We start from the raw sequence: 21,097 nt of genomic DNA on the forward strand, positions 1-21,097 counted from the left end.
TATAGTCCTTACAAAACACACATTATTCATTTTTCAGCAAGTAATACACAAACTCGACTCACCCAGAGGGTGGATACTCAGCAATCTATAATTATTAATTAATCTGGAGGTCACCAGGGAAATTGCAGAGAAAAAAAATTTTCCTACTTTTTTTTTTTGAGAAGTTATGTACAAGTACACTTTACTATACAAAATTCCTTGTGGGAAGAAGGAGGGAAAGGGTGAAGGTTGGAGAAGGGGAGTGAGTGAGGGAGGAGGGATGGGGTGGGAGGAGGCAGGGAAAGGGGTTGGGTGGCCATTGGAGAGAGGTGGAGCTGGTAGGAGGGGAAAGGGTGTGGAAGGAGTCTGGAGGAGATGGGGTGGGATGAGGGACCTGGCCTTGCCCAGCAGCGCTGGGTACCTTTGCTAATTATATAAATAAAAGTCTTGATGGTGACCCCTGTGCTTGCCCCCATTTTTCTCCCCATTCATCCCCCTCCACCCCTCCCCAGTGAAATTAAGTCAATAAACCCATAGATTGGTTTAATGTGATTTCGATAGAGTACAGGCCTGATGAGGTAAATGGCCTCTTGCATCAAAGTTCCTTATCCAGAGCAGTCGTCAGTCGACCTCAGTACAAACGGAATGACTGCGATTCCAGCCAGTGACAAGCGCACCACTTTCTCAACATTACACCACGGTGATAGGGTGCTTATCTCGTGATGAGGCTACTGAACAAGCATTCCAGAAGTTGCAGGTTCAAATCAAGCCAAAGGCGACAGTACTCAGGACTTGGATTCCAAACTTGTGAAAAACCAAAGTCCTCTCAGGAGAATTACCATTTTGCGTTGATGGTTAAAAACCCAGCTGCCCGACTATCACCGCTAATCTGCCTGACGCACCTGATCGGGTCTTCCTGTGGCTCCAGTCGATACTTTGTGATTGAAACCTTGGGGGAAACTTGGAATGAGCGCATATTCTGTTTTAAAGCCACAAGGTTGCTGCCCTCAAACAAAATCCTGTTTCTGTGCAACTGGAGAAAAACTGAAACATCAACCCATGTGATTCTGGAGAGAAAGAGGCTCAAACTTGGCAAAGATTACAACCCCCCCCCCCCAAACCCCACCATTGGCCTCAGGGATGCTACCGGTGGCTTAACCACCTCTGAAGGACCACATTGTGTCAGACACATTCAGGCAAGTTATAGGTTGGATTTAATTCTTCAAGAATCAAAGGCAATATCTCTGAGGTTTATTTCATTTATACTTCCCTTTCCTTCCCTCCCCCACCAGTGATTGTCAGTCCTGATGATTATGTCTTGTTTTTGAGGGTCTATGAGATCACTGTTGAGTTCAGCAAGTTCCCTGTGAATAATTTGCATGGTCCACAAAAACGTCCACTGGGTTCTTCGCCAAACTCAAAACACCCGCAAAATGCATCATTTTCACAATTTGGTGATTTCAATTCCAATCACACCAGAATTAAAAAAAACGATTTCTGATTCCAGAAGTTTTTGGCCCAGAATCCAGTTCCACTTACCAGGAATCTGGTTAGCATGACAAATCAAACCACAACCTAACCCCCTGCCGTTAAACCATGGCCATGAGTGAAAACGATGCTTTTTCATAACAGCAGAACGGCTGTAATAACAGCACGAGAAGCACATGATCCACTCGGGCAGCTGTTCATACCCATTTGGCCAAGTTTGTAAAAACCGAAACCGTTTTCAGAGTACAGTCTTTATTGACGAGACCACATCGAATGGACATTTGGACTCTGGTGTTGGTCGGTCAGTAATGTTTGCTCCCAGAACAAACTACTGCAACATAACCATTTCCTTCTGCAAAATCCAAACAGGTGAAGGTTCAAGTACAATAATAATAATAATAATAATAATATTAATTAATGAGCAAACAAACAGCATTCCCACTACACTCCATGTAGAGAGACGGCTGTAAAAGGGAGGTTAAGATAAGGCGTGCATTTCGTAAATACTGTGCCTGCACTTTAATACTGAAAGAATCAACTTTCAAAAAGGAAAATAAAACGTGAGTATTAAAAAAACAAAACAATGTATTTATAAATACGTAACATACTTTAATATATAACTTTGGCACATAACTGCTGTACCAGGATGATTACGCGCAGCGTAACGAAACACTCGCACAAGACTACAAGCGGGCCGTTTGAAGAGTCCGCGGGGCACTCACTCAGTTCTCTTTGGAATGTGGACTTGGAACCGCCTTGCGGCCTATTCTCGGCAGAACAATAACAGTCTTTGGAGGAGAATTTAAGAAGAAAAAAAACTGGCAACCAACTTACGCTATGCCCAATTGTTTCTCTTCGTACTGTGGATAATATAATTGAGGTTAAAATAAAACACTATTACAGAGATTCTATGTTTAGCATGTACTGTTCGAATCCAGCAATCCGTTATGCACTGTTTTTAAGGGAGGATCTTTGGTGTGTCTGAGCATCGTGTTTTTCGATATACCCTTCAGCTGCCGCCTGCGGAATGTCTTCCCAGCAAAGGGGGGGGGTGGCAGGTGCATGATGTCACGAGTGCTGAGAGAGGCCAGCTCCCCACTGAGCGGCACCGATGGCACCGCCAGTTGCATGACCCGCATGCCTCTGAGATCCGACCGTACCTCCTTGACCGGCTGACGCTTCCTGCACGAGCCGTTTGCATCGCAGGAGGTTTGAATGATAGGCATCCATGTTACTCGGGACTCCAAGATTTTAAATAAAATAAAATAAAAAAAAGTGTGATTCCCAAGCACTGCACGGAGGAATGAACAAGCAGTGCCGCACGGGTTATGGATCCAAGTTATGCGTAAAAAAAAAAAGTTCTTTCCTCTAAACCACCCTGCAATAATCTTCCCTTAACAAGGCATCAAGCCTCAGCTATTGGAGTACAAATAGAAAACTATAACAAGCATTATATCGCCACGTGCCACCAGCACAAGAAAACACTACAAAGCAAACGCGCAGCATTGGATCGAAGGGACGAGCCAAAATCCCAAAGAGAATCAACTCGAAGCCAAGCTGGTGCTGGTGTAACTGTAACTCATACTGAGCTAAGAATAGCTGATCCAGCAGCCTTAACCTACTGTACACCGTGCAACAGCTAAACGAACTTATACAAAAGTAAATGTAGATAAAATGTTTGCTAAATTCCACGTGACGTCACGGAACGATACCAACGTCCAAAACCTGCATGGCGTGAGCGCAGTCTCCTCGAATCATGCCCAGCCAGTGGGATATGGTGGAGGGGAGGCTGGTGTATGCTGGTACAAAAAAATTTAAAAAGCACGGACATCAAAAATGAAAGATGGTTAAACAAAGGTACGAAGCAGATTGTGTATGCATACAAAGTTTGGCTGCGATAACAATGGCAAACTCAAAATGGACAATAACCCACGGGACGTGCCTCGTTTTGCTTTCCATTCAAAATGTCTCCTACACAAAAACCCCAAAATGCACCGTGAGGCTTGGAAATGATAACCACTTGCATCATTCACAAGGAAATACAAATTTGAATGTTTTTCGGGGAGCCGGTGTAAATTGCACGAAGCAGTTTCACTCCGATGCGAAGTGAAACCAAAAGGCAAAAGGAAAGGGAAATATAAATAATGGGGTTAAGATCAACGTGGTTAAACCCAGTGCTGCACAAATGCGTTGCGTACACCACGTGTTCACTTATCGACCTGCCAAGATGTACTAGTTTGTTTTAACCTTAAAAGAAACCCGACAATTAAAACCCTTCCCCTATCCTTCCCAATTGAAACCCCTGCCAAGATGGCTTCGGTAATTCTCAACCTGAAATAATAAAATGCGCTTGAGAGCCTGCAGTTGGACAGCACCAAGATGAGAGAGAGGAGGGAAGATGGATGACCGTACACAAGAAAAAGCAAAAAAGAAGAAAGGAAGATAATGGCCTCTCAGTGTGATTGGGAAAGAGAGATTGGACGAGGAGTGGGCAGGTTCAAAGGACAAGTCGCTGCATCTCCGGCCAGCTTCAAACGGTGCCAAGTGTCACCCAAAGCCTTGGCAAAGTGCTCGTCTACGGACCCGGTGACAGACACGCAGGCCGGGTTGGTGCCGCCCGGCGCCTCAGCCTCGACCTCAGAGCTCGCACCCATCACCGCAAGGCTGCGGCGAAAATGTTCTTCGACCACGTGGTCATAAGCTGAGGGTAAAGACAGGATTTGGGGGACGGGATGGAGCGCTTAAGAGTGAAGTAGGAAAATTAATTTTTAATTTGAATTTGAGGAAACAAATTAAAAAGAAAAAACACTGATTAACAAACAGGATCTAAGTTGTTTGGGACACCTTACCCCCATGTCTCCACATTGAATACATTTCCCCATAGGCGGCTAGACCACCGGAAGTCCCCCCTGCACCCTGGCTCTGTTGCATCATGCAATCAACATCCAAACTCGGCTTTCTTACAGCTCGCTTCGTGCTTGTGCTCGCTGGGGCTCGAGCTCTTCATGTCTGAGCTGCAGGCTGTGGAGTGGCGAGGTTCACGAGATGGTGGTGCACATGTGATGACGGTGGGACGCAGCTGTTGGAAGGGTGGAGAGGTCATCACCTAAAGTTAAGGAATCAAAATGTTTCATCCACACTGGATCAGTTCCAGCTTACACATGTGCATAATTCTTATCACCAAGACATGCTTTTTTTGTATACATGATCGAGGCTCGTGGAAGAGTGAGGGCAGAATGCAAGGAATAAATGGCATCAAGAAGGGCAAGGTGTGAGATGGCAGCACAAGTCTAAAGTGGAGAGCAGCACTCCATCAAGCTGCGAACGAAAGCCTTGTGGGTTGTCAAAAGTTCAGATTGGTTAAGAAAAGGTCTTGAACGACGAAGGATGCTCAGTCTGCGGCTGGCTTTGGAGGTCTTCTTGGAAATAAGGTCAATCAAAGAAAGATCATGGCTGAGGTGAGACCCACAAGTTTGAGTGACTCAATGTCTTCAAGTGCTTTATTTCGGAAGTCGATGGGAGGATTTGCCAGACGGTCCTTTCAGAGAGACAGGGAGAGTGTGTGGGACTTGTTTGGGGTTGAAAGACGTATTCCAAATATTGGACCATCTCCTGATTCTATCAAAGGCTGCAGAGAGGGAAGAGGTGGCTTCCTGTCTGAAGCATGAGAGATGATACGGCAGAGGTTGGAATCATCAGCAAAGAGACGAGCAGGATTTTCCAGGGAATCAGAAAGATAATTTATGAAGATGAGGAATAAGACTGGGTCTAAGGCACTGCCTTGGGGCACTCCAGCCTCGACAGGGAGAGGAGATAAGAGGAACCAGTTGAGAGCTGCATGCCGACTATGGGAGTGGAGCAAGTCAGTGATCCAAGAGAGGAAATGGCCTTGAATGACATAAGCAGAGAGTTTGGAGATCAAGGTGGGATGCTCGAGATATGTCCAGAGAGACTGCCCTGATCTCATGTCAGAGCTTGAGGGTTTTCATCCATTGTAGGCATTAATCTGAGGATTGAAAACAATAAGCAAAGGAACAAGGAATGATGAAGATAAAATACAAAACAAATGCCAACGATATCACTGGAGATTGCAACCTTCGTCAAGTATGTTTGGGATTTTTTTGGGTCAGATTCTTCCAAAAGCACCAAATTTGGCCCATATGTTGCCTACACCATTCTTTTTCGATTTAAGACGGGCGCCCCCCCCCCCCCGGGCCGCCATATTGGCGAAATCCAATTATGGCCGCCATCCGGGTTGGAGGTCAATCGTAGTTTTAAAAAAATCAAAAAGGCTAGAATCATGAATAATGCCACTTCTTAGGGGTTTTTGGGGTCAGGGAATCTGATTCTGATCTCATTTTGATGATTTCAGGTCATGGTCACCCCATTTTGGGTTCAAAGGTCAAAGATCAAAAGTGGTACTACTAACAATTCAACAAAAATTATTCAGGAACAATTTTTATTAAAATACTTCTGGAATAACATCTGCTGACAAAACGCCGCTATGTACGCTCAGGACATATCCGTGGAACTCGTCCAGTGAGAAGTTGCCCTGAGCTTTACTATCGATATTATCCACATCGTGGGTGGTGAAGACCTTGAGACGGCTGTTGGTGGGTACCACCACCCCATCCTGAGCATGGCGAGCACACACCGCATGCGCAACATCTCGCTTCACTTCCATGATGCGATTGTACGATACCGAGATACCCTGTTCTTGGTCAATCCCAATCTGGTTTTTGTCCCGTGCGTGTCCGTGCAGCTTGAGACCACGATACAGGGGGAAGGGGGTTTTCTCGCTCCTTGTTGTGCCGTACTGCAGACGTCTTGACTGCATGGTGCGTACCCTTACTAGTATTGTAGATGAGCAGTTGTGAGATGTTGCATGCGATCTTCTCCCGCGCATCCAGATTGGCGCCGCCACCGATCTTCTCACGTCCACGAAGAGCTGACCGGCCCCGGAGAACTACGTTGAAGAAACTCATCTCCTCGTTGATTGGAGCCGTGAGGCAGTTAAGGGGGAGGGAGCTGTCGAAAGGCTCCTGATTCTGTAGACAAAACTTGTGCATCATCACCGCAGCCCGCATGAACGTAAGTGCATCCTCTTGACCAAGCTGAGACCTATAAATATCCTTCCTGCCTTCATTCCCCTTGGAAAACTCAGCCCATTCAGGTAGGAGGTCGAGAAGGTGATCCTTGTATCAAGTTGAGTGTGGCTCTTTTTTGTCTTGGCATGGGTGACTGCTAACTCATAAGCTTTTGATACATCTCACGTAGCTCTGAGAGCTTAAATACGGTGGTGTCTGAATGTTTGATCAGGGCTACAATTTGAGCGCAGATGATGGGATCGAAGAGCGGAGGTGCGGGGCCCACCGATTCTAGTCGCTCGGCAGCGTGAGCAGAGTCTCGTAAACATACATAACACTGATGGTGATAATAGGCATCAGCCGCATGTGCATCAGACGCTACGGTAACCAGTCTGCCAAGTAAATGAAAGTTTTTGTTCGTCTTCGTCCAACTCTTTAGATTGTCATCTACAACATCGGTTACTACCTTGTGGAGGTTGGCCTGGTCCTCCCCCTCACATTGACATTGGCTGGAGACTGAAATTCCCCAGATGACCTGATTTTTTTGGGGACTATTCTGAGAGCCGACTTCTTTGTCTAGCTTCTCTCTCGCCCGTTTGGCACGAGAACTACTACAATAACTCCTGCAAGTTTTGTGATACCGAGCCTTATGCGATTTAAGAGTTGCTGCAATGCCTGAGCCATCATTCAACTGACTAATCGTGACATTGATACCAGAAGGAAGATTATTGGCATTGATAGCATTGAAGTCTTTGAGATCTCTCTCAAGTGATACAAAAGTCCCTCCTCCTTAGGAGTTTGCAAGGCTTCTCCAGTTTTGTCCGATTGACAAAGACAACAGTCACCAATTCATAATTTCGGTGGAGGACATAGTTCGACACTCATATTATGTCGGCTCGTCGTCGCGATGAACTTTCATCTCGTCATCACGGCGACACGAGAGCAGGCTGGGTCGCAGGTTCCGGATCCACTCCTGAACACGCAAGAACAGGGATAGGAGAGTCTCGTGAGATAGGGTAGACGTCACAGCTCCGAATGGCGTCATGCACCACCGCCGCTGATGGACACGTCGACGCTCGCAGACTTGGTATTGTCTTAATGAAAAAAAAGTTGATGACATTACAAGTCAAAATTAAAACCATTCAAAATTAAAAACATTCAAGTCTTATTTTCTAAATGATCAACGGGTTCTTTAGATTGATAACCCAGGTAGGCCATAGAGGCCGTAGGCAGGCCATTTTCGAAATGACGCCCGAAAACGCTGGGTTTGACCCCAAAATGACCTTTTGGGTGACCTTGACCTCAAATCGTTGGAATTAAATCAGAATCAGATTCCCTGATCCCGAAAACCCCTAAAAAAGTGGTTTCATGATTCATGATTCGAGCCCTTTTGGTTTTTAAACTACGATTGACCTCTAACCCGGATGGCGGCTAGAATTGGATTTTGCCAATATGGCGGCCCCAGGGGGCACCCGTCCAAAAATCGAAAAAGTATGGCACGCGTGACATATGGGCCAAATTTGGTGCTTTTGGAAGAATCTGAACCAAACAGTCCCTATAATACCCTAACATCCCTGACTACCTGAACTCGCAGTGAAGAAAACCCCATCACTCTTTGAAAGGAAGACCAACTCTGGCCAAGGAGCCTTACAGATGGAACTTTGATGGGTCATCCAGAGAACAATGCAAGTTTTAAACGGGCATTTATGGTCTAAATGATGAATCCACCTTTGCTTGTATGGATTAACTAGCAAAGTACCCGTGCTATGCACGGTGAGGGGCTGGACAGCCGGTTCCAGAAGGACTTGGGCAAAAAAAAAATAGCGAAACGACAAATGCCGAATCCGCGAACTTCACGGGTGGAACCCCTCACATGATTTCCTGATTCTGCTTTAAACTCAATCTCTCCATATTTTCATTCAAACAGCATCATTCCAATCACTAATTAATCATATACCATGAACACAACAAAATACAATGTTACAAACACTCGTGACGTAAATGAAGAGAAACGCCATTCTGACATTACATCCGGATCGGGAGCAGTTTCGTACAGATCGAAACTCAGTCATAATTGTATTGAGGTATTTATAAAATGTCCCAACCACGTCAGGACACCGGCTGGGACCCCAAAATGGTCCACACAAGGTTTGGTGGGGCTGGCCCCAAAACTGAGGGAGTAGTTCGGGGACAGACAGACAGACACTCCTGCTTTATAACATAGCTACACAGAAACGAGGCTGGAGTTGTCTTATTCCGCATCAAAAGGTGATGTGTAGGTTTTAAAAAGGTCTCATTAATATACCACTTGGGTATTTGAGATGGACGGGAAAATGGACACATTGGAGGACTTTTACTTTGTCTGCACCATCACGGTGACATAATGCTGTCCAGTCCATGAATGCGGTTGCGTGGAAATGAAATATCCTTAGACAAACACCAATTGTACAAACCAACAACAGTCCGAACAAAAGATAGGTTTCACCGTCTGCTGTGGTGAAGAACGTGCCCAAAAGCCGACTCAACAAGCGCAACCTTGAGGTGGCTTGTGGACATTGAAGGCACCACATTCGAGAAGGTACACCACACATCCAAACGAGTTGTAATTTGTCAGCGAGTTGTTGCTTTTCACGACACAGGACATTTCATTGTAGATTTGACATTTAAATATGTTTTTCTCATCGGTTCATCAATATCAAAAAAAAAAACTTACTTGCTGCTGAAGCTGTGAAGAATTGAGCAGACGTGTGGGGCTGTCGGAACCCTCATGGCAGCCAATGGCCATAGGCACGGCGTAGCAAGGGTGTTTGCTCATGGGCCGGTAGATTTCGTTCACAAACTCCTCAGGGGGAAGAGAACGCCTGAGGATGGATTGGGGGAAAGGGAGTCGGGGGTGATCACACGTCGCACGACCTTTCTTCCTGTCCCGCCATCTTGTATAGAGACGTACAATTGTGTATCAGCATTCATGAATCATCCTCTTTGTAAATCATCGTACTACAATTGTACCCTCTGGCTCTGCTGAGACAAAAAAAAAAGGTTTCTCTTCCCAAATCCCATCTATTATCACTCCATCTTAATTCCCTTGCAGCCCTGTTCTTTACCGTTTCGAATTGACTTGCACCTCCTTACAGAAACTTCACTTGTATACAGACTTTCAAAGCTCTATTTTCATTATCATCTCTCGATGCATCTTCACTTAGTTCCCCAATTTGCTTTACCCTTGTTGGTTTGTCATTTGCTCTTTCACAAAACCTAACTTAAATAAACAGCTGGTATTTTAACAAATTATCATTACACTAACCCAGTCAGAAATAACTAGAACTAGAAGGGCACTCGGTAGAGCGCATAACTCAACCACGTAATGCCCGATCCATGAGAACATATCGGGCCCAATACATTTTTAGTCTTATCTCTCAATGGTGAAGAATCTCTTTAAAAATTCTCGGAGTCGGATCCGGATCTGGATCTTCACCAAAAAAAAAAAAATCGAATCAATTCGTCGTGGCCACATGCCCAACATCTCCACCAAGTTTCATCCGAATCCGTCCCCAACATTTTGAGATATCCTGTACACAGACAGACAAACGGACAGAAAGAGGGTGAAAACATAACCTCCTTCACCTTCGGTGGCGCAGGTAACGACAAGGGCACTTGGTAGAGCTCACACCTCCGCCACGCAATGGCCTCATGCAGTAGACCATATCGGGCCCAATTAATTTTTTGAAATATCCATGCAAAATATTGTTTTTAGCCCAATCTCTCAATGGTGAAAAATCACTTTGAAAATTACAAAAAAAAAACTCATATCTAGATCCGGATTTGAATCTTCACCAAAATCGAATCAGTTCCTCCTTGTCACACCCCAACTGGTCCACCAAGTTTCGTCCGAATCCGTCGACAACCTGATATCGTGCTCACAGATGAACAAACTAACAAACTAACAAACAAACAAACAAACAGGGGTGAAAACATAACCTCTGTCAATCTTCGGTAGAAGAGGTAACAAAACATTACAACTCGTTCACCCCAATCCCAACCACAACCCGAACCCGAACCCTCACAAACATTCAGAATTACCAGTCACGGCGTTTCATCCTCTGAATAATGCAATTTAGATTAAAAAAAAATTTCAAACAGTACGTTTCTCGTTCACGATAAAGCAACATCGTTTGTATTTCCCTTTGTGGTTTCATTCCGAGACAACTTGAGCTTCAAATCACCGGAGAAAAGGCTTTTCGTTCACCAATCAAAAAGTTTGGGTTAAACTTGCATCTGACAACAGTTTCTAAAAGCTGAACAACCCGAGCACACACTGGATTGGTGTGTTCAACTAACTCGGTTCCAGCCTCCAGAAAAAGAAAAATCATGCGGTTCCAAACCTCAAAAAGGGCACGATTCACAGGCAGCAGTGGACGTGGTGCGAGGCTGTTGCTAAAGGCTGGCGGTTAGTAAGGGAGGGGTGAGAGGAAGGGTTCAGCTGTGCGAGGCCCAGTTCGGAACAGGAGGTGCTTTGTGACGAGGGAAGCCCTTCTTAGCAGTGAATTGGATGAACAGGTGGGGTTTGCACCCTCCATGTGAAAGCTGCCATCTTCGACAGGAATTCATGACCAAGGTGATATAATAATCTGCAAACTCTCTGGAGATCACATCTGAAGGAGATAGCACTTAAATGTGTTCACTTGTATCATCTCTGGACATTCTCAGAGCCAGAAAATTGAGAGTGTGGGAGGATTTGCCTCTTTGATGACAATGTGCCCCTTTATCAACTATTATGACAACGACTGCTTTTACAATTCATCATAACCCACGGGATGACTGACGTCACTTCAAAATAATCATTCACAATAAAGGTTTCGCTTCACATCTGAAAACGGAGAATCATGATGAGAACTCCATCTGCCAACACATAGCTTAAGGACAAATCCACGTCCTCGCTCCACAAAATCAGAACATGACCAAGAAACATCCTCACTCCACAAAATCAGAACAAGACCAACAAACATCCTCACTCCACAAAATCAGAACAAGACCAAGAAACATCCTCACTCCACAAAATCAGAACAAGACCAACACACACCCTTGCTCCACAAAATCAGAACAAGACCAACAAACATCCTCACTCCACAAAATCAGAACAAGACCAACACACACCCTCGCTCCACAAAATCAGAACAAGATCACCAAACATCCTCACTCCACAAAAGCAGAACAAGACCAAGAAACATCCTCGCTCCACAAAATCAGAACAAGACCAACAAACATCCTCACTCCACAAAATCAGAACAAGACCAACACACACCCTTGCTCCACAAAATCAGAACAAGACCAACAAACATCCTCACTCCACAAAATCAGAACAAGACCAACAAACATCCTCACTCCACAAAATCAGAACAAGACCAACAAACATCCTCGCTCCACAAAATCAGAACAAGACCAAGAAACATCCTCGCTCCACAAAATCAGAACAAGACCAAGAAACATCCTCACTCCACAAAATCAGAACAAGACCAACACATATCCTCACTCCACAAAATCAGAACAAGACCAAGAAACATCCTCACTCCACAAAATCAGAACGAGACCAACACACATCCTCACTCCACAAAATCAGAACAAGACCAACACACGTCCTCACTCCACAAAATCAGAACAAGACCAACAAACATCCTCACGCCACAAAATCAGAACATGACCAACAAACATCCTCGCTCCACAAAATCAGAACAAGACCAACAAACATCCTCACTCCACAAAATCAGAACAAGATCACCAAACATCCTCACTCCACAAAATCAGAACAAGACCAACACACATCCTCACTCCACAAAATCAGAACAAGACCAACAAACATCCTCACTCCACAAAATCAGAACAAGACCAACAAACATCCTCACTCCACAAAATCAGAACAAGACCAACACATGTCCTCACTCCACAAAATCAGAACAAGACCAACAAACATCCTCACTCCACAAAATCAGAACAAGACCAACAAACATCCTCACTCCACAAAATCAGAACAAGACCAACACACATCCTCACTCCACAAAATCAGAACAAGACCAACAAACATCCTCACTCCACAAAATCAGAACAAGACCAACACACATCCTCACTCCACAAAATCAGAACAAGACCAACAAACATCCTCGCTCCACAAAATCAGAACAAGACCAACAAACATCCTCACTCCACAAAATCAGAACAAGACCAAGAAACATCCTCACTCCACAAAATCAGAACAAGACCAACAAACATCCTCACTCCACAAAATCAGAACAAGACCAACAAACATCCTCACTCCACAAAATCAGAACAAGACCAACAAACATCCTCACTCCACAAAATCAGAACAACACCAACAAACATCCTCACTCCACAAAATCAGAACAAGACCAACACATATCCTCACTCCACAAAATCAGAACAAGACCAACAAACATCCTCACTCCACAAAATCAGAACAAGAGCAAGAAACATCCTCACTCCACAAAATCAGAACAAGACCAACAAACATCCTCACTCCACAAAATCAGAACAAGACCAACAAACATCCTCACTCCACAAAATCAGAACATGACCAACAAACATCCTCACTCCACAAAATCAGAACAAGACCAACAAACAGGCTCGCTCCACAAAATCAGAACAAGAGCAACAAACATCCTCACTCCACAAAATCAGAACAAGACCAACACACATCCTCACTCCACAAAATCAGAACAAGACCAACAAACATCCTCACTCCACAAAATCAGAACAATACCAACAAACATCCTCACTCCACAAAATCAGAACAATACCAACAAACATCCTCACTCCACAAAATCAGAACAAGACCAACAAACACCCTCACTCCACAAAATCAGAACAAGAACAACAAACATCCTCACTCCACAAAATCAGAACAAGACCAACAAACATACTCGCACCACAAAATCAGAACAAGACCAACAAACATCCTCACTCCACAAAATCAGAACAAGAGCAAGAAACATCCTCACTCCACAAAATCAGAACAAGACCAACAAACATCCTCACTCCACAAAATCAGAACAAGACCAACAAACATCCTCACTCCACAAAATCAGAACAAGACCAACACACATCCTCACTCCACAAAATCAGAACAAGACCAACAAACATCCTCACTCCACAAAATCAGAACAAGACCAACACACATCCTCACACCGCAAAATCAGAACAAGACCAACAAACATCCTCGCTCCACAAAATCAGAACAAGACCAACAAACATCCTCACTCCACAAAATCAGAACAAGACCAACAAACATCCTCACTCCACAAAATCAGAACAAGAACAACAAACATCCTCACTCCACAAAATCAGAACAAGACCAACAAACATCCTCACTCCACAAAATCAGAACAAGACCAACACACATCCTCACTCCACAAAATCAGAACAAGACCAACAAACATCCTCACTCCACAAAATCAGAACAAGACCAACAAACATCCTCACTCCACAAAATCAGAACAAGACCAACACACATCCTCACTCCACAAAATCAGAACAAGACCAACAAACATCCTCACTCCACAAAATCAGAACAAGACCAAGAAACATCCTCACTCCACAAAATCAGAAGATGACCAACAAACATCCTCGCTCCACAAAATCAGAACAAGACCAACAAACATCCTCACTCCACAAAATCAGAACAAGACCAACAAACATCCTCACTCCACAAAATCAGAACAAGACCAAGAAACATCCTCACTCCACAAAATCAGAACAAGACCAACAAACATCCTCACTCCACAAAATCAGAACAAGACCAAGAAACATCCTCACTCCACAAAATCAGAACAAGACCAACAAACATCCTCACTCCACAAAATCAGAACAAGACCAACAAACATCCTCGCTCCACAAAATCAGAACAAGACCAACAAACATCCTCACTCCACAAAATCAGAACAAGGCCAACACACATCCTCACTCCACAAAATCAAAACAAGACCAACACACGTCCTCACTCCAGAAAATCAGAACAAGAACAACAAACATACTCACTCCACAAAATGAGAACAAGACCAACAAACATCCTCGCTCCACAAAATCAGAACAAGACCAACAAACATCCTCACTCCACAAAATCAGAACAAGACCAACAAACATCCTCACTCCACAAAATCAGAACAAGACCAAGAAACATCCTCACTCCACAAAATCAGAACAAGACCAAGAAACATCCTCACTCCACAAAATCAGAACAAGACCAACAAACATCCTCACTCCACAAAATCAGAACAAGACCAACAAACATCCTCACTCCACAAAATCAGAACAAGACCAACACACATCCTCACTCCACAAAATCAGAACAAGACCAACAAACATCCTCACTCCACAAAATCAGAACAAGACCAACAAACATCCTCGCTCCACAAAATCAGAACAAGACCAACAAACATCCTCACTCCACAAAATCAGAACAAGACCAACAAACATCCTCACTCCACAAAATCAGAACAAGACCAAGAAACATCCTCACTCCACAAAATCAGAACAAGATCACCAAGAAACATCCTCACTCCACAAAATCAAAACATGACCAACAAACATCCTCACTCCACAAAATCAGAACAAGACCAACAAACATCCTCACTCCACAAAATCAGAACAAGATCACCAAACATCCTCGCTCCACAAAATCAGAACAAGACCAAGAAACATCCTCACTCCACAAAATCAGAACAAGACCAACAAACATCCTCACTCCACAAAATCAGAACAACACCAAAAACATCCTCGCTCCACAAAATCAGAACAAGACCAAGAAACATCCTCACTCCACAAAATCAGAACATGACCAACAAACATCCTCACTCCACAAAATCAGAACAAGACCAACAAACATCCTCACTCCACAAAATCAGAACAAGACCAACACACATCCTCACTCCACAAAATCAGAACAAGACCAACACACACCCTCGCTCCACAAAATCAGAACAAGACCAACAAACATCCTCACTCCACAAAATCAGAACAAGACCAACAAACATCCTCACTCCACAAAATCAGAACAAGACCAACACATATCCTCACTCCACAAAATCAGAACAAGACCAACAAACATCCTCTCTCCACAAAATCAGAACATGACCAACAAACATCCTCACTCCACAAAATCAGAACAAGACCAACAAACATCCTCACTCCACAAAATCAGAACAAGACCAACAAACATCCTCACTCCACAAAATCAGAACAAGACCAAGAAACATCCTCACTCCACAAAATCAGAACATGACCAACAAACATCCTCACTCCACAAAATCAGAACAAGACCAACAAACATCCTCACTCCACAAAATCAGAACATGACCAACAAACATCCTCACTCCACAAAATCAGAACAAGACCAACAAACATCCTCACTCCACAAAATCAGAACAAGACCAACACACATCCTCACTCCACAAAATCAGAACAAGACCAACAAACATCCTCACTCCACAAAATCAGAACAAGACCAACAAACATCCTCACTCCACAAAATCAGAACAAGACCAACACACATCCTCACTCCACAAAATCAGAACAAGACCAACAAACATCCTCACTCCACAAAATCAGAACAAGACCAACAAACATCCTCACTCCACAAAATCAGAACATGACCAACAAACATCCTCACTCCACAAAATCAGAACAAGACCAACAAACATCCTCACTCCACAAAATCAGAACAAGACCAACACACATCCTCACTCCACAAAATCAGAACAAGACCAACAAACATCCTCGCTCCACAAAATCAGAACAAGACCAACACACATCCTCACTCCACAAAATCAGAACAAGACCAACAAACATCCTCACTCCACAAAATCAGAACAAGACCAACAAACATCCTCACTCCACAAAATCAGAACAAGACCAAGAAACATCCTCACTCCACAAAATCAGAACAAGACCAAGAAACATCCTCACTCCACAAAATCAGAACAAGACCAACAAACATCCTCACTCCACAAAATCAGAACAAGACCAACAAACATCCTCACTCCACAAAATCAGAACAAGACCAACACATATCCTCACTCCACAAAATCAGAACAAGACCAACAAACATCCTCACTCCACAAAATCAGAACAAGACCAACACACGTCCTCACTCCACAAAATCAGAACAAGACCAACAAACATCCTCACTCCACAAAATCAGAACAAGACCAACACACATCCTCACTCCACAAAATCAGAACAAGACCAACAAACATCCTCACTCCACAAAATCAGAACAAGACCAACACACATCCTCACTCCACAAAATCAGAACAAGACCAACACACATCCTCACTCCACAAAATCAGAACAAGACCAAGAAACATCCTCACTCCACAAAATCAGAACAAGACCAACACACATCCTCACTCCACAAAATCAGAACAAGACCAAGAAACATCCTCACTCCACAAAATCAGAACAAGACCAACAAACATCCTCACTCCACAAAATCAGAACAAGACCAACAAACATCCTCACTCCACAAAATCAGAACAAGACCAACAAACATCCTCACGCCACAAAATCAGAACATGACCAACAAACATCCTCGCTCCACAAAATCAGAACAAGACCAACACACATCCATCCTCACTCCACAAAATCAGAACAAGACCAACAAACATCCTCACTCCACAAAATCAGAACAATACCAACAAACATCCTCACTCCACAAAATCAGAACAATACCAACAAACATCCTCACTCCACAAAATCAAAACAAGACCAACAAACATCCTCGCTCCACAAAATCAGAACAAGACCAACAAACATCCTCACTCCACAAAATCAGAACAAGACCAACAAACATCCTCACTCCACAAAATCAGAACAAGACCAACAAACATCCTCACTCCACAAAATCAGAACAAGACCAACAAACATCCTCACTCCACAAAATCAGAACATGACCAACAAACATCCTCGCTCCACAAAATCAGAACAAGACCAACAAACATCCTCACTCCACAAAATCAGAACAACACCAAGAAACATCCTCACTCCACAAAATCAGAACAAGAACAACAAACATCCTCACTCCACAAAATCAGAACAAGACCAACAAACATCCTCACTCCACAAAATCAGAACAAGACCAACAAACATCCTCACTCCACAAAATCAGAACAAGACCAACACACATCCTCACTCCACAAAATCAGAACAAGACCAAGAAACATCCTCACTCCACAAAATCAGAACAAGACCAAGAAACATCCTCACTCCACAAAATCAGAAGATGACCAACAAACATCCTCGCTCCACAAAATCAGAACAAGACCAACACACATCCTCACTCCACAAAATCAGAACAAGACCAAGAAACATCCTCGCTCCACAAAATCAGAACAAGACCAACAAACATCCTCGCTCCACAAAATCAGAACAAGACCAACAAACATCCTCACTCCACAAAATCAGAACAAGACCAACAAACATCCTCACTCCACAAAATCAGAACAAGACCAACAAACATCCTCACTCCACAAAATCAGAACAAGACCAACAAACATCCTCACTCCACAAAATCAGAACAAGACCAACAAACATCCTCACTCCACAAAATCAGAACAAGACCAACAAACATCCTCACTCCACAAAATCAGAACAAGACCAACAAACATCCTCACTCCACAAAATCAGAACAAGACCAACAAACATCCTCACTCCACAAAATCAGAACAAGACCAACAAACATCCTCACTCCACAAAATCAGAACAAGACCAAGAAACATCCTCACTCCACAAAATCAGAACAAGACCAACAAACATCCTCACTCCACAAAATCAGAACAAGACCAAGAAACATCCTCACTCCACAAAATCAGAACAAGACCAACACACATCCTCACTCCACAAAATCAGAACAAGAACAACAAACATCCTCACTCCACAAAATCAGAACAAGACCAACAAACATCCTCACTCCACAAAATCAGAACAAGACCAACAAACATCCTCACTCCACAAAATCAGAACAAGACCAACAAACATCCTCACTCCACAAAATCAGAACAAGACCAACACATATCCTCACTCCACAAAATCAGAACAAGACCAACAAACATCCTCACTCCACAAAATCAGAACAAGACCAACAAACATCCTCACTCCACAAAATCAGAACAAGACCAACACACATCCTCACTCCACAAAATCAGAACAAGACCAACACACGTCCTCACTCCACAAAATCAGAACAAGACTAAGAAACATCCTCACTCCACAAAATCAGAACATGACCAACAAACATCCTCACTCCACAAAATCAAAACATGACCAACAAACATCCTCACTCCACAAAATCAGAACAAGATCACCAAACATCCTCACTCCACAAAATCAGAACAAGACCAACAAACATCCTCACTCCACAAAATCAGAACAAGACCAACACACATCCTCACTCCACAAAATCAGAACAAGACCAACACACGTCCTCACTCCACAAAATCAGAACAAGAACAACAAACATCCTTACTCCACAAAATCAGAACAAGACCAACACACATCCTCACTCCACAAAATCAGAACAAGAACAACAAACATCCTCACTCCACAAAATCAGAACAAGAACAACAAACATCCTCACTCCACAAAATCAGAACAAGACCAACAAACATCCTCACTCCACAAAATCAGAACAAGACCAACAAACATCCTCACTCCACAAAATCAGAACAAGAACAACAAACATCCTCACTCCACAAAATCAGAACAAGAACAACAAACATCCTCACTCCACAAAATCAGAACAAGACCAACAAACATCCTCACTCCACAAAATCAGAACAAGACCAACAAACATCCTCACTCCACAAAATCAGAACAAGAACAACAAACATCCTCACTCCACAAAATCAGAACAAGACCAACAAACATCCTCACTCCACAAAATCAGAACAAGACCAAGAAACATCCTCACTCCACAAAATCAGAACATGACCAACAAACATCCTCGCTCCACAAAATCAGAACAAGACCAACAAACATCCTCACTCCACAAAATCAGAACAAGACCAACAAACATCCTCACTCCACAAAATCAGAACAAGACCAACACACATCCTCAAGATCCTCCCACAAAATCAGAACAAGACCAACACAAATCATCCTCGCTCCACAAAATCAGAACAAGACCAACACACATCCTCACTCCACAAAATCAGAACAAGACCAACAAACATCCTCACTCCACAAAATCAGAACAAGACCAACAAACATCCTCACTCCACAAAATCAGAACAAGACCAACAAACATCCTCACTCCACAAAATCAGAACAAGACCAAGAAACATCCTCGCTCCACAAAATCAGAACAAGACCAACAAACATCCTCACTCCACAAAATCAGAACAAGAACAACAAACATCCTTACTCCACAAAATCAGAACAAGACCAACAAACATCCTCACTCCACAAAATCAGAACAAGACCAACAAACATCCTCGCTCCACAAAATCAGAACAAGACCAACAAACATCCTCACTCCACAAAATCAGAACAAGAACAACAAACATCCTTACTCCACAAAATCAGAACAAGACCAACAAACATCCTCACTCCACAAAATCAGAACAAGACCAACAAACATCCTCGCTCCACAAAATCAGAACAAGACCAAGAAACATACTCACTCCACAAAATCAGAACAAGAACAACAAACATCCTCACTCCACAAAATCAGAACAAGACCAACAAACATCCTCACTCCACAAAATCAGAACAAGACCAACAAACATCCTCACTCCACAAAATCAGAACAAGACCAACAAACATCCTCACTCCACAAAATCAGAACAAGACCAACAAACATCCTCACTCCACAAAATCAGAACAAGACCAACAAACATCCTCACTCCACAAAATCAGAACAAGACCAAGAAACATCCTCGCTCCACAAAATCAGAACAAGACCAACAAACATCCTCACTCCACGAAATCAGAACATGACCAACAAACATCCTCACTCCACAAAATCAGAACAAGAAAATCAGAACAAGACCAACAAACATCCTCACTCCACAAAATCAGAACAAGACCAACAAACATCCTCACTCCACAAAATCAGAACAAGACCAACAAACATCCTCACTCCACAAAATCAGAACAAGACCAACAAACATCCTCACTCCACAAAATCAGAACAAGACCAACAAACATCCTCACTCCACAAAATCAGAACAAGACCAACAAACATCCTCACTCCACAAAATCAGAACAAGACCAAGAAACATCCTCACTCCACAAAATCAGAACAAGACCAACACACACCCTCGCTCCACAAAATCAGAACAAGATCACCAAACATCCTCACTCCACAAAATCAGAACAAGACCAACAAACATCCTCACTCCACAAAATCAGAACAAGACCAACAAACATCCTCACTCCACAAAATCAGAACAAGACCAACACATATCCTCACTCCACAAAATCAGAACATGACCAACAAACATCCTCACTCCACAAAATCAGAACAAGACCAACACACA

The 21,097-nt window shown here is 43.4% G+C and overlaps 1 protein-coding gene across 3 annotated transcripts in view; it reads right to left on the reverse strand.

Moving 5' to 3' along the window:
• Positions 1-1,702: 1,702 nt before the first annotated feature.
• Positions 1,703-21,097, reverse strand: part of LOC147014868 (transcription cofactor vestigial-like protein 4) — a 51,997-nt gene continuing 32,602 nt past the window's right edge. For 2 of the 3 annotated variants that reach the window (XM_085853276.1, XM_085853274.1), the window contains exons 3-5: positions 9,268-9,415; positions 4,432-4,573; positions 1,703-4,168 (exon numbers count right to left, since the gene is read on the reverse strand). In XM_085853276.1, the coding sequence (XP_085709402.1) occupies positions 3,921-4,168; positions 4,432-4,573; positions 9,268-9,415 (538 nt within the window). In that variant the 3' untranslated portion in view covers positions 1,703-3,920. The remainder of the gene's footprint in view (positions 4,169-4,431; positions 4,574-9,267; positions 9,416-21,097) is intronic. The other variant, XM_085853275.1, reaches the window with a different exon arrangement.

This window comes from Eptatretus burgeri, chromosome 13 (genome assembly GCF_056783735.1).
Source record: "Eptatretus burgeri isolate ZD-2024b chromosome 13, Ebu_testis_v1, whole genome shotgun sequence".
Taxonomy (NCBI): domain Eukaryota; kingdom Metazoa; phylum Chordata; class Myxini; order Myxiniformes; family Myxinidae; genus Eptatretus; species Eptatretus burgeri.